This window comes from Ahaetulla prasina, chromosome 6 (genome assembly GCF_028640845.1).
Source record: "Ahaetulla prasina isolate Xishuangbanna chromosome 6, ASM2864084v1, whole genome shotgun sequence".
NCBI lineage: Eukaryota > Metazoa > Chordata > Lepidosauria > Squamata > Colubridae > Ahaetulla > Ahaetulla prasina.
Genome location: NC_080544.1, coordinates 79,316,171 through 79,339,486, shown reverse-complemented (window position 1 = coordinate 79,339,486; position 23,316 = coordinate 79,316,171). Strand labels below are relative to the sequence as shown.

Genomic DNA, 23,316 nt, shown 5'->3' with positions numbered 1-23,316 from the left:
TGTGAAGTGCAGCTGCTTTTACACTGTGTGTGAGTCAGTTGTGTTGTGTTGTGTTGTGTTGTGTGTGTGTAAAGTGTGAAAGTTGGTTTTTGGTACCTCTTATTGTTTTTTTATACTTTGTTTATTATTTTTATTATTTATTGTTATTGGCCATGCCCACCCAGTCATCTGACCACCAAGGCACCCCCACCAATTAAGCCACGCCCACAGAACTGGTAGGGAATTTTTTTTTAGATTTCACCCCTGGTATTTATCATGTATAAGTCTGTATATATTTAGCTGTAGATAAAACCACTGTTAATTATCTAAAGGCGCTGTGTACTGTGTTTTGCTACTGTGTTTTATGTCATGCTGCTTAAACACTAACATGTAGTTAGATTGAGCATAGGCAGAAAACATGGCTGGCAAACCAGATGGGGCTTAGACAGTGTTAGCTGATAAAATATATGAATTTAGAATGGACTAAAGACCATTGAAGAGGGTTCCTGACTGAAGAGAACAACAACAAAGCTTTAAGGGTTCAGTGCACCCTGCATAGAATTCCTGAAGGAGAGAGAAGATCTCAAAATCAATACTCTGCTAAGTTTATCTGACTTCCTTGATTAGTTCTAAAGAGGATTGAATATAGCTACCTTACTGACTTGAAAAGAAGAATCTTTTTACAGACCGAGAAATAGCTAATAATTGAATGGAAGAGTGGCGAGAGTCATAAAGTGATCTGCTTTTAGTACATTCTTTATTTTGGCAGTTAAGCTAAGTAAAGGAAGGTGGATTTGAAATTCTGGTTTTTTATTTGCTTTAGTGGCATGCCATTTATAGAACTATTTAACTGTAAAAGTAAACCTTCCAGGTTTACTTTTAACATTGTTATTTTGCAATGCTATAAAGAAAGAAAAAAAATGAATTGATCCACAAGCTAGTTATGGTCCACTGGGTTCTTTCTTCTTTTCACTTTGATGTTCGTCCATCATATTTGAAGAGCACCTTGATATCTAACAGGTTGTGGGCTGTCCACGATTTGTCTGCAGGTGGCTGGTAAGGCCTATATGGGCACAAAATGTTCTGCTACATGTCGGGCAGACGTGTGGGCACCATTGTTGCAGCATTTGCAGCTCTGGCTTTGCAGAGTGCTCACTTTTCTTGTGCTATGGTTGTTCTTCTGTCCTCAGATGTCTGGCAGCCTTGGTGGATCAGCGTGCACCATGTTGATTGATCTTGTGCCAGTGTTTCCCAGGAGATGATGTCTATATCCAGGGACTGGAAGGAGACTTCAAAGTTGTCTTTGTATCACTTCCTTTGTCCCCATGTCCCCTGTGTTCCTTGAGACAGCTCGCCATAGAGGAGCTGTTTAGGATGCGATGGTCTGGCATTCTTGCAACATGGCCTGCCCAGCGTGTCTGGGCTTTTATCAGCAGGGTGTGAACTGATGGCAGGCCTGCTCTGGAGAGATCTTCTGTGTCTACCACCTTGTCCTGCACCTTGTCCTCACAATTCTATGGAGGCAGGTTGTGTGGAAGTTGTTCAATTGCCTAGTGTGCTCCTATATACAGTCCAAGTCTCACCGGCATATATCAGTGTAGTTAGCACTACTGCTCGGTAGACTTTGAGTTTGGTAGCAAAGCTTATTCCACGGCGGTCCCACACGTTGCTCAGTAGTCTGCCAAATGCAGAGCTTGCCTTGGTGATTCTGCAGTTGACCTCAGTGTCAACTGTCACTTGGCACAGGTGCTGCCAAGGTATGTAATTTGGTCCACTGCTTGCAGTTTTTGTCCATTCACTGTGATGGTGGGCTTTTGGTGTTGGGATTTAAGAGCTGGCTGATGCATCACTTCGGTCTTCTTTATGTTGATGAGGAGGCCAAAGTTGTCACATGCTGCTGCAAATTTGTCCACATTGGCTTGCATTTCCTTCTCTGATCCAGCATAGTCAGGGCCAGTCATCAGCAAAGAGGAGGTCATATAGCACAGTCTCCTTTATCTTGATGACAGCCTGGAGTCTTCGCAGGTTGAACAGTTTCCCATTGGTCCTGTATCTCAGGCTAACTACCAAGCAACTGTTCTGGAAAATGTCTGACAGCATGGCTGAAAAATTATGCTGAACAAGTTGGTGCCAAGGTGCACCCTTGCTTGACAACATTTTTAACAGGAAAGGCTTCTGAAGCTTCTCTGTTGTCCAGAACATGAGCCGTCATGTGGTTATGGAACTGACGTACCATCAGGATGAATCTATCAGGGCACCCAAACTTTAGTATGATGCGCCACAGACCTTCACGACTGACAAGCAGTGAGATCCACGAAGGTGGTGTACAATTCACAATAATAAAAGTCTGTAATCTCATCCTGTCCCTTCCCTCCCACCCCCAAAGTGTGGTTGGATTTTTGAAAATATGTCAAGATGTGGTTTTTCCAACTGGTATTATAAAACATACATACACATACACGCGCACACCTTCTTTAAGGATAGACAGTCTGTTTCAGTCTGAGAGCTGCTTTTGCTGGGAAAGGGTGGATACATAGATATGTGACATCTGCAGCAGGCAAGGTTACGGTGCAAAGAGACTAAAAATGAGAAATGATATATATGGACAGGAAGCAATTTTCCAAGTAGTCTGGATCTTCCAAAAAATATTGTAATGCTTTAGACTTTTCCTGAAATTTAATATTGGTACCATGTTAACATAATAGCTTCATTACATACCACATTGGACAAATAGCTTCCAGGTGCATTGGGGTGGGCACAGATGTTTGGTTTGTACTCAGAACAAAACATTTTGAATTGGCTGTGTTCCAAATGAACAGAATTTGAAAGGCCACACAAATAAGTGGGATGGCAGGTCATGTGGAGTGTTACCTACTGTTCAGCATGCTGAAAAATTGGCCAGCTTTTGACAAAAATGTTTTTGAAAAAATTCTTTAAAATCCCCATAGGAAACAATAGAAGTAATTGTTTCCTAAGGGAGCTTTAAAAACTATAATTACAAAATAAAGTGATTTGTGCTAGGTGACTAGTGCTTCCATTATGATAAATCCCGTTGTAGTCAATAACATTTTAGCTAGCATATGAAATGTGTATATTGACGATTTTATAAGATTGTCAACTGGTTTTCTAACATCACAGCTATCCCTGTATTTTTATATGCTTTTTAAAACACTTTTACAGATTTGAAGTGGGGCAGATAATGTGGCTTGATTAATAAAACAGGGAAAAAAGACTTTGCGCATTTTTACTCATATACACACTTGATACATGCAGTAGAGAATAATTGTTATTATTTAAGCAGATTTCTACATTTACCTATTACTAGACATCCCATACCCTGTTGGGTCATCATTTCAGAGATATTTTCTTACCTAAACATAAAAAAAACAGAATGACCCAGGGCAGGCAAACAAACAATGGGAGCAGGAGTAACTTCTGACTTCCTACAAGCCTTAATATTAAGTCTTGACTGTGACTGCTGCTGGATGGGGAGGAAACAAGGGATTATGAGAGTGGCTAGGAAACTGTCACAGATTGTTGAAAATAAAGATCATGTTACCACAGTAACCCAGTAGCAGCTAGTAGTACTGGAGCAGTCACAACTTTCCCAAATTTCAGTTTTTCGGAGTCTTGGATCCTAGATTTTGGACACCATTTGTATGTAAAGTACTTGGTTCAAAAAGTACTTGTTCTAGAATGCAGCATTTTGCCCAGTTAAAGGTCATGACAAGAGTGTTAGTAGTATATACTAGACTAAACTATCTGTTTGTCATCTTGTTTATTGGAGCTTAATATTTTAAAAAATCTGAGCTGATTTGTGGATCATGAAATGAATGCCCAGTTTGATATGTTTACCTTGTCCCAACGAGTACATTCATCTACTTTAACCTGGGTGATAATTTTTTTTCTCTCTCATTTCAGCTGTTCGAATTCATGAACTTCTTGGCTGAGAATGTAATATTTTGCTATATGGGACTAGCACTGTTTACCTTCCAAAATCATATTTTCAATGCTCTATTTATATTTGGAGCATTTGTATCCTTTGTTCAAGTAACAGGAAATGCATAGTACAGCAAACATATGGCATAAGGTTTTTATTTTCATGATGAACAGATAAATTGTATAACTGAAAATATAAACTAGAACCTAGAGATCTCAATGCATATATAAAATGTTTCTGCTGCTCATTTTTTTCGGGGCAAGAATAGCTCATTCCTCCTCATACAATTCCTAGGAAGTAAAGATATACTCTTGGCTTTACTCCTGACATCAGGCATATTGCATGTCCCATATTTGAAGACCACCGTTGGATGCATGGTCATTGAATAAACTGATACATGAACAACTGCTTGAACACTGATGTCTCTAAGTTAAAAACATTAATGATATGCATGTGCTGTTCCAATGATATGAATTTCATTACTATTATTATTAATTATGTGCCATTGAGTCATTGCTGACTTTTAGTGACCACATAAAATTTCTCCATGATGATCTGACCTAAACCTGATATTTAGCTCTCTGATGTATTCATCACCTATGTTATTGAGTTAACCTATCTTGCTGCCGATCATTATCTTCTTCCCTTTCTTTCCATCTTTCCCTGAATTAGAACTTTCTGCAGAAAGAGTACTTCCTAATATGTCTAAAGTAGGATAATTTGAGCCTAATCATTTGTGCCTTGAGTGAGAACCCTGGATTGTTTGTTCAATGAGCTATTTTTGTTTGTTGGTTTTCTTAGCTGTCCATGGAGTCTTTCTAACACCAAAGTTCAAAAGCATCAATACTCTTTCTTCTTGTTTCTTCAAAGTTTAACTTTTGCTTTAATAGAACGTCACAGAGAATACCATAGTTTGCACAGTTCTGATCTCTGAAGGTATAGACACACCACTGCATTTAAATATATTTTCTAAGGGCTTTATGGCTACTCTATCAAAATTTAGTCTTTGGTGTAAATTTGACTGTTTGTTCCTTTACTGGTGATAGTTAATCCTAAAAAGCAGAAGCTTATCTACCAATTCAATATCTTCACTGTTAATTCTAAGGCTAGTTCTTACGTTGTTATTAATTGGTCGTCTTTATGTTTAATTTTAGTCCCACTTTTTTTCCTTTTGCTTCTTAACTTTTATTACTAGAATTTGCAGATTCTTTGCATTTTTGGTACTGTCAATAGCATGACACATATTATTTATATTTCTTCCTTATTCTAACACCATCCTATATCCTTTCAATCCATCTTCTCTTAATATATTCAGTATATAGAGGGTGAATAAATAAGGGGTGAGTATACACCCTTGTTTAACTTATCTGCCAACCTGGAACTAATTTCTTTAACCATGTTCTGTATCAGAGGTGGGTTTCAGCAGGTTCTGACAAGTTCTGGAGAACAGGTAGGAGAAATTTTGAGTAGTTCAGAGAACAGGTAGTAAAAATTTTGACTGGCCCCACCCCCATCTATTCTCTGCCTCCCAAATCCCAGCTGATCGGGAGGAAATGGGTTTTTTGTAGTAATCTTCCCCTGGAATGGGGTGGGAATGGAGATTTTATAATATCCTTCCCCTGCCATGCCCACAAAGCCATGCCACACCCACAAAGCCACACGCACAGAACAAGTAGTAAAAATTTTTGAAATCCACCACTGCTCTGCATGTACTACGCATCCCTGACCTGTATATAAATTTGTCATGAGGACAACAATGTTTCTTTATCATTTTTCCAAGCCTATTCTACAGCTTGATATGTTCAACACAATCAAAGCTCTTTTTTTAATCAATAAAGCAGTGACTTCCTTTTGATATTCTTTGGCTTTCTTATTTGTCCAGCATGTATCAGCAAAAACATCTCATGTTTCTTGGCCTTTTCTAAAGGCATTTTGACAATCTGGCCCCTCTTTTTTCATGTAGGACTTTAATCTGCATTGAATGAAGCATTATTTTACTTGCACCTTAGATTAAGGATATCATCCAATAGTTTGCATACTGTTAAGGCTCCCTCAGGCTCCCTCCATCTCTTTTTATCCCCTTTAATGTATACTGACCTCTTCCAATCTGTTCACCTTTGTGTCATTCTCAGATTTCCTAGCTCAGCTTGGTTAGAATATTTACTGATTCTTATTTTTATTAATATTGAATTTTTTTAAAATCTCATTTTTTTATATATTGCTCAAGACAGCCAACGTACTGTACCTAATACTTCTATCTCCTATTCACAACAATCATGTAAAGTGAGTTGGGCTGAGAGAGAATGACTGGCCGAAAATCACCCAGTTGGCTTTCAGGCCTAAGGGAGGTCTAGAACTTACAGCCACCTGGTTTTTGGACGAGCAATCTTAACTACTACATCAGTTGGCTCTCTTCTTTTGTTTTGGCATCTAAAAAAACTATAGTGAAGATTTCTCAGAGATTTAGGGACAAAGCATGGGCTTGACAAAGCTGGAAAATGAATTTAGATTTAGGATGTTCAAGAAAGAATTATAAAGATTATTTTAAAAAGTAAGATGTTCAAATAAAGAGCAGACTGTGACTAGCAATCAAAATATTGTATTTTTCCTACTCCGCTTCCATCTAAACTCATGATTCTGCTTCTGATTAAATAATATTGATTAATCTTGGTCTTATATCATAGTCCTTCCTTATTTTTCTCAGCTTCTAATCCCAAATGATGTAGGTGGCAGTTTTTGTAGCAAGAGCCTGTAACATATATCCAATTTCATTTATTTTGAACCTGGGCCGAAAACAAAAAATTCCAAAGAACTTTCAACATATGATGATGTTCTCAGGTAAGCTGATTGTTTCTACTATGATACAAAAGGAAACCCCAACCTCACTACTAACTAATATAAATAGTATGTTTTATGCTTTATAGTTTTTTAGATTTGTAATTTTTTAAAAGGAGCACAAAAATAAACAGAAATATTATCACTGTATTACTTGTTCCAAATGTACTTTTTCCAAAAGGCAAATAGATTTTCTTAGAGTTTTTTTTCTTTGAAAATGTTTTGTTTCTCATCCAAGAAGTTTCTTCAGTTATAACTGACTGGTGGGGAATGGAAGAATTTATATTCTTTGCAGTCATCTGGTCAGTCATTAGCTCTCTGATAGTCATTGAGACCACTTGGGGGTTTATCTGCATTCTAAAAGTCATGAGAATCAGAGTGCAAACTGTGTGGAACCTTCTTGGGACTGCTTGCACTCTGATTCAGGTGACTCTGAAGAGAAGAATTCCCAAGTGGCCTCAATGATTCTCAAAGAGCTAACAACAGACCTTCAGAGGGCTAGTTTTTTTATAACATCCATAAGCACTTAGTGAACAGTGTATTGTCTCAGTTCATATACTTTATACACATTAATACTACTAATAATACTATTTAGATATAAACCCAAGAAAGTCCAATTGCCTTTGGGACAAGCATGACCTGGATGATTGTAAATCTCCATAGACGCTGTATTCCTTGTTTAAAAGAAGAACAAGCAATGACCATTATACTTTTCTTGTAAGAAATGGAGAGAAATATATTGTAGTATTGTAGTAACTAAGCAGAGCTGCTCTGTGATTAATGGCATTCACTTGGAAGGCTTATTATCATTTCAGAAAGGCTTGCCTCTATCCTCTGATGATGATATGCAATAATGACTTTAATCACTTTAATTACCCGGGTGCAGCATGCCTATTATAAAAGTTTATGAAATGGACTTAAAAGTGGCAGCTCAGTTGAGGAAACGAAATTCAGATGGTATACCATATGGTTATTTCATCTCTATTCTCTGGAGAACAGGCTTATTCATTTTGGAGGGTATCTCTCTCATGTTAAAATAATGTCAGATTACTCCTAGCTTTGATGAAATAGTGGCTAACTGAAGATTTCTTGGGCATGCTTTTAAACGATGCAAACATAAGCATGCATCTTTTTTTACTCACTGCATATTATGTAATCTGCATGCCCCCTATAATTATATATTAGGCATGTATATTATATGATGCCTAGTATGTATAAATTACCAGCATTAGATTGTTTTTTGATTGGTAAATGTTTTATAGCATCACTCCATATTCTTAAAGTTGTATAAAATCTATCTTCATTGTTCTTTTGTTTCTTTCTGTAAGCTGTCAGAGTCAAAAATTACTCAAAAATTACATTGACCCACTTAGAAAATGCAATATAAAACAATCCCTATATAAAAATACAATATATTAGTACAATGATGGTTGGATAGCCCTGTAAAAGATCAGTGAAGAAACGGCATTAAAAGAGCATGTTTGGATATGGACCTCAGCATGGAGCAATGATGACACACATTTTTTGGGAATGTCAACTGTCGGTGAAAAACTTTCACATTTCTTCAGATTTTTTTCAGATATTTACATTGCTTTAGCTTATGAGGCTGATCCCACTAGATAATGGCCTATTTATTTTTATAAATAAGAAAATGAATCATTGAAAAATCACTCGGTTACTTCAAGTGTTCAAATTTCCCACCTGTTCCTGATTACATATTGTGCTACTGATTTCAATGGAGAGTAGGAAAAAGAAATTGCATGCCACAACATTCAGCAAGATGAAAGTTGAGTCGTAGAGTATTCAAATGTTCTTCCTCTTGCAGAATTTTTTTTAAAACTGCCACAACTGCTTTCAGCTTTGCTTTCTTTTCACACTCCTATTCTTTGAATAATTAGGACCTTTCTTTGCATGAAGTAACAAAGCATGTGTCTGCTTTGTGACACATGGTTTTATAGGGGCCTAATGGGCAGTTCAGAAACTGGTAATGCTTTTCCAGGAGTTTGACAGGGAGAGGAAGAAAACGTCCATCTTTAAAATGTGCAATTGACTATCAATATTTCCATTTGACTACAGGTAGTCCTCGACTTACTGCCACAACTGACCCAGAATTTTGGTCATAAGTCATTGTGGTCATTAAGCGGGTCACCATGTGACTTGACTCAATCTTATAACTCTTTGTGATAGTCACAAAGTGAATCACTGCAGTCATTAAATGAATCATGGGGTTATTAAATGATTCTATATTCAACGGGCATGTTTTTGCTATTTTCTGCCAGTGTCCTTCAAGGATGGTTCATAAGTAGCTTTTTTCAAACTACTGTAACTTTAAACAATTGTTAAGGGAGAGACCAGCCATTAAACCATAACTATTATATCTCTCATTTAACCTAATTACACACTCAGTGAATTTAAATACTCAGAATGGTTATGAAAAAGAAGGTTATGAAAAAGAGGCACCCCAAAATTTATTTATTTATTTATTAAATATCTTTGCCCCCTTCTCGCCACATATGTTTGCTGGTTATTAAGAAGTCCATAATGCTTGTTTATCATAACATAAGCATTTTAAAATTTGTCTTGTCCTCCCATAAGTCCTAAATGTTTTAAACCATCACTAGCTTGTAGATGAAGAAAAGTCCCCATCGCAATATATAATAGTATGTATAGAAACCTATCATGCCCTTTATCATGATAAAGGATAAAGCATGATAAAGGATAAAGCATGATAAAGCATGATAAAGGACCAAAATGGCAGGGACCGAGAACTACCAGAAGTACAGGCAGGATTTCATAGAGGCAGAGGAACTAGAGATCAAATTGCCAACATACGCTGGATCCTGGAGAAAGCTAGGGAGTTCCGGGAAAACATCTGCTTCATTGACTATGCTAAAGCCTTTGATTGTGTGGATCACAACAAATTGTGGCAAGTTCTTAAAGAGATGGGAGTACCAGACCATCTTATTTGTCTCTTGAGAAACCTGTATGCGGGTCAAGAAGCCACAGTGAGAACTGGACACGGAACCACTGATTGGTTCAAAATTGGGAAAGGAGCCTGGAAAGGCTGTATACTATCACCCTGTCTATTTAACTTATATGCAGAGCACATCATGAGAAAGGCAGGGCTAAATGAATCAAAAATTGGAATTAAGATTGCCGGAAGAAAATTAACAACCTCAGATATGCAGATGATACCACTCTAATGGTATAAAGCGAAGAACTAAAGAGCCTCTTGATGTGGGTGAAGGAGGAGAGTGCAAAAGTTGGCTTGAAACTCAACATTAAGAAAATTAAAATCATGGCATCCGGCCCTCTCAATTCCTGGCAGATAGATGGTGAAGAAATGGAGGTAGTGACAGATTTTATTTTCCTGGGCTCCAAGATCACCGCAGATGGGGACTGTAGCCAAGAAATTAAAAGACGCTTGCTCCTGGGGAGGAAAGCTATGGCAAATCTAGACAGCGTACTAAAAAGCAGAGACATCACCCTGCCAACAAAAGTGCGTATACGCCAGTTGCAATGTATGGCTGTGAAGGTTGGACCATAAGAAAGGTTGAGCGCCAAAGAATTGAGGCCTTTGAACTCTGGTGCTGGAGAAGACTCCTGCGAGTCCCTTGGACTGCAAGGCCAACAAGTCAGTCCTAGAGAAGATCAACCCTGACTGCTCTTTAGAAGGCCAGATCCTGAAGATGAAACTGAAATACTTTGGTCACCTAATGAGAAGGAAAGATTCACTGGAGAAGAGCCTAATGCTGGGAAAGATTGAGGGCAAAAGAAGAAGGGGACGACAGAGAACAAGGTGGCTGGATGGAGTCACTGAAGCAGTCGGCGTGAGCTTAAATGGACTCCAGAGGATGGTAGAGGACAGGAAGGCCTGGAAGAATGTTTTCCATGGGGTCGCGATGAGTCGGACACGACTTCGCAACTAACAACAACATAGAAACCTATATTTTCTTTATATGTCAACCCAATAAATTACATTAAAAAATACTCATAATCTCAAAACCAGAAATTTGCCAGAAATATATGTCATAGTTCTTTTTTTGTGAGAATAAGTGACTTGTGGTTCAAGAATCATATTCAGACCACACCTTTCAGCAGATTTGGGGGGGGAAATGACGGCTAAAATGCTTACAGTCAAAATCATTTATGTGACTCTTTTGGAAAATAAAGAAAATGAAATCAAGATGTAGTTAATCTGAAATGCAATGAATTAAATAAGTTTTAAATAATTATTAATAAATAGGGGCAGCTGAATCAAACAAGGATGGAGGGATGGAGGGATGGAGGGATGGATGGATGGAGGGATGGTTTGGGGAAAGATGTAATCCATGAATGTTTGTACTACAATAACTAATGCTTAAAGTACACCAATATTGTTTAATGTTTGGGTGGTAGAAGACTAAGAGACTCCTTTTTCTGGAAGGTTTTTTTAAAAATTATGTTTATAACAGAATAATAGTGTAGTAAGTACCATTGGGGGCATGAAGTTCAAATTCTGCCTTAAGGTGAGGATATCCATGTGATGGCTGTTTGAAAGAGGGAAGGAGGGAGGATTTGATCACCTCTAGATACTAAATGTTGATTTCATTTTCTTTGTTTTCCAAAAGAGCTACTTAAAATTTGTGTCAAATAACATATAATATGTAAGACACACAATCAAAACTGCTAGTTCTTAAAGCAGTTAAGGCTGACAATTTTATTCATTATTTATTCATTTCATAAAGGTACATTCTGCACAAAGTCTCTGTAATCAATATACAATTAGATGGGGTCTTACTGGGGCTATTGGTCATGGCAGTGTTTATTTCTGAAAGAGGTTTCTAAACTATAATAAAATAATATGTTTATATGAAATCTGTGAGACAAAATTTAGCCCATTCTGAGAAGCAAGAGAAGCTAAAATATTCATCTGATTGGATGGAGTTGTCTGGATTCAGATTCTAAAATTTGACTAAATTCTTTGTTCAAACTTCTTCCTTTAAAAACAAATCTTCATACTAGGGGAATTTAAAAAGTTTAGATAAGTATACTTAATAAAATGTTGGTTTTCAGCTATAATATGAAGATGCTTTTACAATCATGTAACTAAGTTAAAGCTAAATTCCAATATATGCAAAATAAAATAGAAAAAATGATGGAGATGCAGCCTGTTCCATAAATCAGTAGTGATCCGTACAATAAATAAGTTAAGTGAGAGTCAGCAATATGACATATTTTACAAAAGGAACCCTCATGGGTACTTAATACATAAAAGAAATAACTGCATTTTACACAAGGAACAAGACTTTTATAATACCTATATTATTGTTCTTTGGGAAAAAAATATGAAGCAAATTATAATTTCAATGTAAATTAAACTAGTAATTCAAACAAGACACTGATATAACTGTATAGATATTTACGACATAAAAAGAGGGGAAAAAGCTTCCATCATTTTACAGCGGAAGGTAAAACCTAATAGTTTGTTTCTCTAACCAATAAAATGAGCTGCGCCTAGAAATCCTAAAGTGAGCCTTGAATATGCAGAATTGTAAGATGAATGCCCATTCAGAAGATAAAATAAAATCACTGCATCTAAATAAATGTCAAAGCACTATCAGAATACCTGATGAAATAATAATTCAAATTAAAACTTTCCCATAAAAAGATTTAGAGATCTATTTTTGTAAATATGCTGTGTAATTTCAGTGTACATTGTTATGTACAGCTGAATATATATAACCTAAATATATAACCTGATATAACCTGAAATTATATATCTTACATATGATTGACAAATATGCTGTACAATTTCAGGTCTTGCACATTGGCAAAAAAAATAATAATCAAAACATAAAATACAAATTAGATGGACATGTCCTTATAGATGACCCTCATTCTGTCAAGGACCTTGGAGTACTTATTTCTAAAGATCTAAGTGCCAGAGCCCACTGTAACAACATTGCCAAAAAGCACTAAGAGTTGTTAACCTAATCTTGCGTAGTTTCTTCTTAGGTAATATTGTACTACTAACGAGAGCAACTAAACATTTGCTAGATCAATTCTTGAATACAGCTCACCTGTCTGGAACCCGCACTGCATATCAGACACAAATACAATCGAGAGAGTCCAGAGATATTTCACAAGAAGAGTCCTCCGCTGCTCGCAATAAAATACCTTATGCCACCAGACTCCAAATTTTGGGTTTAGACAATTTAGAACTATGCTGACCTCAATCTGATCTAAGCATAGTACATAAAATTATCTACCACAATGTCCTACCTGTCAATGGCTACTTCAGCTTCAACCACAACAATACACGAGCAAATAATAGATGCAAACTCAAGGTAAACCACTCCAAACTCGATTGCAGAAAATATGACTTCAGTAACAGAGTTGTTAATGCCTGGAATGCACTGCCTGACTCTGTGGTTTCTTCTTAGGTAATATTGTACTACTAACGAGAGCAACTAAACATTTGCTAGATCAATTCTTGAATACAGCTCACCTGTCTGGAACCCGCACTGCATATCAGACACAAATACAATCGAGAGAGTCCAGAGATATTTCACAAGAAGAGTCCTCCGCTGCTCGCAATAAAATACCTTATGCCACCAGACTCCAAATTTTGGGTTTAGACAATTTAGAACTATGCTGACCTCAATCTGATCTAAGCATAGTACATAAAATTATCTACCACAATGTCCTACCTGTCAATGGCTACTTCAGCTTCAACCACAACAATACACGAGCAAATAATAGATGCAAACTCAAGGTAAACCACTCCAAACTCGATTGCAGAAAATATGACTTCAGTAACAGAGTGGTCAATGTCTGGAATGACTACCTGACTCTGTGGTTTCTTCCCCAAACTCCCCAAACTTTAAACTTAAACTGTCTACTGTTGACCTCACCCCATTCCTAAGTGGTCTGTAAGGGGCATCCATAAGAGCACCTGTGTGCCTACCATTCCTGTCCTAATATTCCTTTTTACTTACTCTTTTCATGTATCCAAATTATGTTTATACTTTTACCTGTTATCTTATAAATGATTGACAAGTAAATAAATAAAATAAAATAAAATATGTGGTGCGTTCCTTCGGCTTTATATTCACAAGAGAAGTTGTTTGTATCTTTTTTAATGGCTTAGGATAAGTATATCACAATAAGTTATGATTATGGCAGTGCTGAAATAGTGTCTGCAATTCCCTCTTACCAAAAGAGCAGATGGCATCATTCAGGACTTTCATCCATTTTTTTCCCTGGGACATTGCCATTTATAACATTTGTTTCATTTTTATTCTTTTACCAGCAGCAAACTAGATGACCTTAATTCATATTTCTGTGACATCCTTCATTTATAATTAAGCCAATACTTTCACATGTATTTACCAATTCCAGTTTAATTTAGGCCTTCATTTCTAACTAATAATTTATTATATTACATGAGGTCATTTGATTAGATTTATTGCTACATTTTTCTTCATGTTTACAACAAACCTTTTTAATAAAATTAGAAGGTTTAAGTGGTGGAAGAGTTGTGAAATAATTAACCATGTGCTATGTACTTATTAAGTACTTCTATGTTGGCACAATCAAAATTCTATGAGCAGCTTAGATGCTAGTTAAAATATTCATGGTGCAAAATAAAAACACAAATAATACAACTACACAAAATAAAAATGATGATGGCAATAGGAAAGCAAAGGACAGCTCTCTGAATTTACTCTTCAGTAATTACTCTTCAAAAATTTCCCAAAAATTAACAAAGATTGAACTAGCAAGATCTCCAAAGAGAAGATACTCAAACATCAAGGCTGCCACAGTTAAGCATTCTTGCCTAACTCTGAAAAGTGTGGTCCTGCATGGGGGACAAACATAAGAGCTTTATAGGACAAAATATCTTAAATAAGACCCAGAAATCAATTAGCAACCAAAGCAGGATTTGCAAAACTGGGTTTATATAAGCACCTGCAGTTTGTACAACTGCTGTTTCTGAATACTCTTTAAGGGCAGCCCCAATCTATTTGGGGTAGATTGCATAGAACTAATCTAATGAGTTCCATGCTTTATCTTGGCCTTTCTCTGGATTTTTCCATCCAAGCCTTATTGTCCATATGTTCCATCCCTCATTTGGAATATATATATACATACATACACATACACATACACACACACACACACACACACCGTGTTTCCCCAAAAATAAGCCCTCCCCTGAAAATAAGCCCTCCCTTGAAAATAAACCCTCCCCAAAAATATTTAAATGCATGTGCAGCCAGTCCATGCCATTTCCTCTGGTTAGGTTAGGGAGACAGAGCTAGAAATCAGGTAAGACGGCAAGAGGAGCCCCGTCTTACTCCACACGCTTATTTCAGGATTCAAAAAAATATAAGACAGGGTCTTATTTTTGTGGAAACATGGTACATACATCCATACACATACACATACACATACACACACACACACACACACACACACACACACACACACCGTGTTTCCCCAAAAATAAGCCCTCCCCTGAAAATAAGCCCTCCCTTGAAAATAAACCCTCCCCAAAAATATTTAAATGCATGTGCAGCCAGTCCATGCCATTTCCTCTGGTTAGGTTAGGGAGACAGAGCTAGAAATCAGGTAAGACGGCAAGAGGAGCCCCGTCTTACTCCACACGCTTATTTCAGGATTCAGAAAAATATAAGACAGGGTCTTATTTTTGTGGAAACATGGTACATACATCCATACACATACAGATAGATAGATAGACAGACAGACAGATAGACAGACAGACAGACAGACAGACAGACAGACAGACAGACAGACAGACAGACAGACAGACAGACAGACAGACAGACAGACAGATAGATAGATAGATAGATAGATAGGTAGGTAGGTAGGTAGGTAGGTAGGTAGATAGATGAAACTTTGAGCTTCATACAAAGTTTTTTTACAATAATTTTAATGTCCTTTGTCTTCCCTTTCTTCTTTTTCTGAAGGTCTACGTGGTGCAATAGCATTTGCACTAGCTATTCGGGATACAGAATCTCAGCCTGAGCAAATGATGTTTACAACTACTTTACTAATTGTCTTCTTCACAGTCTGGGTGTTAGGAGGTGGCACTACATCAATGCTGGCATGGCTCCAAATCAGGTAAGTGTCATTAGTTTATAATTTCTTCTTATAAAAATTATTTGTTCATCCAATTACTTTTTACCTCTATTCCTTTAGCAATACTCTTTCTTTGCTGGGGAGGGGTTGTCATATATAAAGGACAGGTAGCCATGAATAATTAAAAGGGATCTCAATGTTAGTGGGTGAAGTCAGTGGTGGGATTCAAATAATTTAACAACCGGTTCTCTGCCCTAATGATTTCTTCCAACAACCAGTTCACCAAAGTGCTCAGAAAGTTAACAATCGGTTCTCCCGAAGTGGTGCGAACTGGCTGAATTCCACCACTGAGTGAAGTTCTGAAATATTTTAAAGCATATTTCCTGTTCTTACTTCTTATTTGAGTAGTTTTTCTGGAGTGTGTATTTGGAGATGTGCTTCATACAAATTAGCCTACTTCAGTTTGGCACCCCAAGATATGTTAGGACTAGTATAGTCTCAAAATTTTAAGCTATTTTCATCCATTCTGGTGGTGATTGTGGTTCATTTGAAGCCTGCAAATTTGAGAAAGAATTCTGTAAGCTAATACATTTATAGTCCTAATTTTATTCAGCATTGGTGTCTCCTGACAACTATTTCAGAGTTGGATGACAAATACTGTTTTTATTGCATATAATTTTCACATTGCTCATTTAATTTTCTTCTTGCTTCACACATGCAACTGGAAACCTTTGCTGACAAATCACTATTATTAATTGGTTAATTTATTAACTGTAGATTGAAAATGTGCTATTGCACTGGGTTTAAATAGAAGTTGTCTTTTTGAAGGCAGAACGGGGAAGGGTTTGGGGAATAATTATGATGTTGTGCAATTTATATTTGATGTAAACTGTAATTTAGATGTATCATTCAGAATGACTTTTCTGATCATAAATTATTTCCTTTATTGTTTAGCCAAAACAAATCTAGATTTTTAAAAAGAAAAATTATCTAATTGAGGTGTGTGTGTGTGTATCCTTTAAGCAAACATAATTTGTAGTGCTATTTACCAACATTGCAGCAGTTTGATACATAGTAAATTTCGGCAGCAGAAAACCCTGATTCAATTCTTCTGTCAAATTAGAGCTATCCAACATTAAATGCAAAAATCCAGATGTGGATTAGATAGCAGCAAAGAGTAATTTCCAATACTTTCATTTGATCATCGTTTAGATTCCAATATTTACTGTGATAACAGTATACAGAACATACTGTGTACATTTGGGGAATATCTTCCATAAGTTTAGTATATTACTAAATATTATACTGAGTAGTTCAGGAAATTTTTAAAACATGCTTTCTATGGGACTTTGATTCCATCCTACCTGCTTTTAGGCGAATGAGGGCTTTCCTTTAAATTCATCTTGAAAATCTCGGCTTTAGATATCCCCCTGATAAATAGTCTTAAATCATCTGACAGTGGCAACACAGATAATCCTGCAATGTTTAAATCTGGTTCCAGACATAGGTGTCTAAAGCCCAGTGGTTATATGTATCTAGCTGTCACAAACTGGATCTACCTAGGCAGCTGCCTGAAAGAGAAATAAAACTTCTATTCAGAATAAGCTGGACAAGAGAAGGGAAACCTATATCATTAACTAGCTTCTGCCTGTTGTGTTCAAAGAAGAGAACTTTTGTTCAGGTTCTAGAGGATCACATAGTCTACAACTATAATAGGACATTGATCACTGGAAAGAATAATAATAACTGCCTAAAACAAGACAAAAATTTGTAGTATTGTTGTTTTTGCCCCTCTTCCTTTATGATATTTTTGCAACAGAGATTATAAAATCTCTTTTCTGCTACATTAGTGTTTCTAGATTACAACATAATTATCAATACCGAGTCAGCCTATTAGAAAGTAATACAACATTCAGAACAATGAGAAATATTGCCCATTCCTGAGAATGTTTCAACATCAGACTATTGCAACATTGCTAAAGGCCTTACTGACCATAGGGACATAGTAAAAAGTTGGTTTCTTCCATCATCCCTTTGAAAAGCCTCCCCTTCAAAGAGGTCCTGATATCAAGAGTTTTCAAGAATGTAAACGTAGGCTTTAGAGAACAGATAATATTCTGTTGAGGGAATGAGGAGTTGACATGAGTTTCTATCTTCAGTAATAAACTTTAGGTAAAGGTAAAGGTTCCTCTCGCACATGTGCTAGTCGTTCCTGACTCTTAAGGGGCAGTGCTTATCTCTGTTTCAAAGCCAAACAGCCAGTGCTGTTCGAAGACGTCTCCATTGTCATGTGGCTGGCATGATTAAGCACCAAAGGCACACAGAACACTGTTACCTTCCCACCAAAGGTGGTCCCTATTTTTCTACTTGTATTTTTTACATGCTTTCGAACTGCTAGATTGGCAGAAGCTGGGACAAGTAATGGGAGCTCAGCCCATTACACGGCATTAGGGATTCGAATCGTTGAACTGCCGACCTTTCGATCAACAAGCTCAGCATCTTAGCCACTGAGCCACTGCATCCCTGTTAATAAACTTTAGATCATGGAAAACAAACGATCCTATGATTCCTAAGAAGCAGATCCTGAAGCCATAGGCATATTCTATTAAGGAAATTAATTAACCAATTAATCTAGAATTTGATTATATTTATAATCCTTAATTTATGACCCAATTGAGCCCAAAGTTTATGTTTCTAAGTGAGATATTTGTTAAATGAGTTTTGTCCCACTATATGACCTTTCTTGCCTCATTTGTTAAGTGAATCACGACAGGTGTTGTCAGTAAGTAGTTAAATGAATCTGGTTTCTCCATTGATTTTGCTTGTTAGAAGCTCACAAAAGGTGATCATATGACCCTGGGAAAGTGCAACTATCATAAATACAGGCCAATTACCAAGGATCCGAATCTTGATCATTGATGGTGGGAATGCCGCAACAGTCATAAATGTGAAAAACAGTCATAAGTCACTTTTTTCAGTGTCATTGTAACTTTGAACAGTCACTAAATAAACTGCTGAAAGTCAAGGACTAGCTGTAATATTGTCAGAGTTTCAACTCTAGAAGAGTTGGGAAATAGTTATGATGACAGCTTATGAAAAGAGAATAAGCAAACCTTTGAAACTCAACCCATTCTTGTTTCCTTCTGTTTCTGATACTATTAAACTGTTGCTACACAAATCTAGCAGTATTACAGTGATGATAAATGGGAAGACCAATCATCAACAAATCTCCTGTTTGTGTAGGAGGGAGATAGAGAAAGATAATAACATTGGGATAATAGAAATTACAATTTCCCTGAGTTTTGTTTATTTCTGGTAGCAAGAAGGAAGATCTTTAATCAAAAATTCAGTATTAGCCTGGAACTTTAATGGGATTTTGCATAAACTCCATAGACATATTATCATCATTTTCATCTTGTTTCAGCAGATAGAACAGATTGTAAAAGTGATATATTCTCTTGACTTTTCATATTCACCTGTTTGAGCAGATATGAGTAGCGTAGTCAAATCTGATATTGTGGGCAGCCTATGTTCCATTAAATGTCTGTAGTAAATATTCCAAATGAAGTTGGCTGCTGAGCGTAGTGAAGAAAGCTGTAACTTCATAGCTCTTTAAAAGGAAAAATACAGAAGCACAGTTTCACATCTGCTTGGAGAAGTTTTTTTTAAAATGTGAAATCCATGCTTATTCTCTCTATCTGGCAAGGTGAACAGTAGGAAAGTAGTATGTACAGAGCTTCAACAATAGAAATCATTCTTTAACAATGTGATCCTTCTCTGATTCAGAGTTAGAGACTGGATGAATTCAAAGTGCCATTGAACCAACAGAGAAAAATAGATGGCTGTGCAGAGAAAAACAAACTGGTATCGGAGAGACAATGGCTAATAACGGGGTATATGACCAAAATTGAAGAAAGTCTTCCGCAGCCTGGTGTCTCTCTGATATGTTGGATTTGAAGTCTTGTAATCCTTCAGATAGCTAGAGAAAATCTGGAACCTGGAGAAAAACATTTTGGGGGATTAACGTAAATTGGACCAATGAACATTGTGAAATGATATGATTTCAAGACACACACACACAAATCACTTTTCATTCTTCCCGTAAAGTTGTGTTTATAACTGATTTACATAGAGTGCTAGATTTGCCAAGTGTGCACACTAGTTTCTAGGATGGGTGAACTGTCTATTTGTACAGAAAAATGGCCCCCAGTAACCAGGGAGGAGATTGGTAGTTGGATCCTTATTTATTTATTTATTTATTTTTTATTTATTTATTATTTAAATTTATATACCGCCCTATCTCCCAAAGGACTCAGGGCGGTTCACAGGCATATAAAACATCAATATACAAAATTAAAATAATCTTTAAAAAACTTATTCCAATGCCCTATTATTAAAAATAAAAATATAAATATTAAAATCAATTTAAAACCCCTGTAAATTTAAAATCTAAGCCAGTCCTGCACAGATGAATAAGTGTGTCTTGAGCTCGCGACGGAAGGTTCGAAGGTCCGGAAGTTGACGTAGTCCTGGGGGGAGCTCGTTCCAGAGGGCGGGAGCCCCCACAGAGAAGGCCCTTCCCCTGGGCGTCGCCAGACGACACTGCCTAGCTGACGGCACCCTGAGGAGTCCCTCCCTGTGTGAGCGCACGGGTCGGTGAGAGGTATCTGGTCGCAGTAGGCGGTCCCGTAGATAACCCGGCCCTATGCCATGGAGCGCTTTAAAGGTGGTCACCAAAACCTTGAAGCGCACCCGGAAGGCCACAGGTAGCCAGTGCAGCCTGCGCAGGATGGGTGTTATGCGGGAGCCACGAGGGCTCCATCTATCACCCGCAGCCGCATTCTGACTAACTGTAGCCTCCGGATGCCCTTCAAGGGAGCCCCATGTAGAGAGCGTTGCAGTAATCCAGGCGAGACGTCACGAGGCGTGAGTGACCGTGCATAGGGCCTCCCGTCCAGAAAGGCGCAACTGGCGCACCAGGCGAACCTGGTAGAACGCTCTCCTGGAGACGGCCGTCAAATGATCTTCTAGAGACAGCCGCTCATCCAGGAGGACGCTGTTGCGCACCCTCTCCATCGGGGCCAGTGACTCGCCACCGATGGTCAGCCGCGGATTTAGCTGACTGTACCGGGATGCCGGCATCCACAGCCACTCTGTCTTGGAGGGATTGAGCTTGAGCCTGTTTCTCCCCATCCAGACCCGTACGGCCTCCAGACACCGGGACAGCACTTCGATAGCTTCGTTGGGGTGGTCCGGTGTAGAAAAGTACAGCTGGGTGTCATCCGCATACAGCTGGTACTTCACACCGAAACCACTGATGATCTCACCCAGCGGCTTCATGTAGATGTAAAACAGAGGGGGGGAGAGAACCGCCCCCGGCGGCACCCCACAAGTGAGGCGCCTCGGGGCCGACCTCTGCCCCCCTGTCAACACCGACTGCAACCGGTCGGAGAGATAGGAGGAGAACCACCGATAAACGGTGCCTCCCACTCCCAATCCCTCCAACCGGCGCAGCAGGATACCATGGTCGATGGTATCGAAAGCCGCTGAGAGGTCTAATAGGACCAGGGCAGAGGAACAACCCCTATCCCTGGCCCTCCAGAGATCATCCACCAACGCGACCAAAGCCGTCTCCGTGCTGTAACCGGGTCGGAAACCGGACTGAACGGGTCTAGATAGACAGTTTCATCCAGGTGCAAGGGAAACTGATATGCCACCATATTTCTACAACCTTCGCCGCGGGCGGGTTGGAGACCGGACGATAATTACCTAAAACAGCCGGGTCCAGGAAGGCTTCTTGAGGAGGGCCTCACCACCGCCTCTTTCAAGGCGGCCGGAAAGACACCTCCACCAAAGAAGCGCCAGAATCGCCTGAGCCAGCCTCGTGTCACCTCCTGCGTGGCCAGCACCAACCAGGAGGGGCACGGGTCCAGTAAACATGTGGTGGCATTCAGCCTCCCCAACAACCTGTCCATGTCCTCGGAGCGACAGGGTCAAACTCATCCCATACAATGTCACCAAGACCACCCTCAGCCGTCTCACCCGTATCACCGCAATCTTGGTCCAAACCATCCCGGTTGAACGATTTTATCGTATAGATAACGTTAAACTCTCAGCACGCCCCTGCACGGGTCATCCCGCCCCCTGATGTAGGAGGGAGCGGGTCACCCAAACAGGGCGGCTGGGCGGTTATCTGCCGATGCAATGAGGGAGGAGGCGAGGTACGCCTCGCTTCCTCATTGCCACTAGGTAAGCCCTAGTATAGGACTTCACTAGTGTCCGATCAGCTTCTGAACGGCTAGACCTCCAGGAACTCTCTAGGCGTCTTCTCCGGCGCTTCATCCTCTCAGCTCCTCGGAGAACCAAGGAGCTGGTTGGGACCCGCGCCGGGTCAGAGGCCGCAAAGGCATGACCCGGTCTAAGGCCCCGCCGCGCCCGCTCCCAGGCCGCAACAAGTTCCTCAGCCGAGCCGTGAGCCAGACCTCAGGAAATGGCCCAAGCTCCGTCCGAACCCTCCGGTCCATCAGGCGCCTGGGACAGAACCAACGTGTCGGCTCCGCCTCCCCGCGGTGGTGAATGGCGGTCAGAAAGTCCAGACGAAGAAGAGAGTGATCTGACCATGACAAAGGTTCAATGACTATTTCCTTTAAGTCCAGATCTCTCAACCACTGACCAGAGACAAAAATCAGGTCCAGAGTGCCACCCCCAACGTGAGTAGGGCCATCAACTACTTGGGTCAGGTCCAAGGCCGTCATGGAAGCCATGAACTCCCGAGCTACCGTCGATGACGAGCCGGACGATGGCAAGTTAAAGTCCCCCACGACTAAAAGTCTGGGGGTCTCAACTGCCACCCCAGCAAGCACCTCCAGGAGCTCGGGCAGGGCAGCTGTCACGTAGCAAGGAGCCAGGTACGCGACCAGCAAGCCCATCTGACATCTATGACCCCATCTCACAAAGAGGGATTCGCACCCGCAATCTGAGGTACAGTGGTCTCCTCGGCTCTAGACTCTCTAATCACAACCGCCACCCCACCACCCCTACCCTGGCCCTCGGCTGATGAAATGCTCGGAAACCCGTGGGCACATCTGAACAAGGGCACGCCTTCTGGGCCCAACCAGGTCTCCGTAACGCCCATAAGGTCCGCGGCACCCCTGAATAAGATCGTGAATTAGGGGCCTTATTGGCCACGGACCGTGCATTGCATAACATCAGCCAAGGCCAGGGCCCTGAGGATCCTGACCATCCGGGAACGGGAGAAGTTTGAGGGCTCGGGCGCGCGATCGCCTGTAAGCATCGAGCGCACCCCCTAACACGATATGAGCCCCACTTCCGCCATATCTGCCCCTCCCTTACCGTGGAAATAGCACCACCCTCAACCAATGGAACACCGACTCCCCATGACCTCGGACCCACCAACCCCGCCACGAGCATGTGCAGGAACTGGACTCCCCGACGGGTTACCCCAACACCCACCC

General features: G+C 39.5%; 1 protein-coding gene across 3 annotated transcripts in view; it reads left to right on the top strand.

The window, feature by feature from the left end:
• Window positions 1-23,316, top strand: part of SLC9A9 (solute carrier family 9 member A9) — a 260,366-nt gene that overhangs the window by 127,489 nt on the left and 109,561 nt on the right. For all 3 annotated transcript variants that reach the window (XR_009155753.1, XR_009155752.1, XM_058188448.1), the window contains exons 10-12: window positions 3,901-4,014; window positions 6,646-6,757; window positions 15,730-15,883. Coding sequence is in view for 1 of the 3 variants with exons in the window: in XM_058188448.1 (XP_058044431.1) it covers window positions 3,901-4,014; window positions 6,646-6,757; window positions 15,730-15,883 (380 nt within the window). In the remaining 2 variants the exon portion in view is untranslated. The remainder of the gene's footprint in view (window positions 1-3,900; window positions 4,015-6,645; window positions 6,758-15,729; window positions 15,884-23,316) is intronic.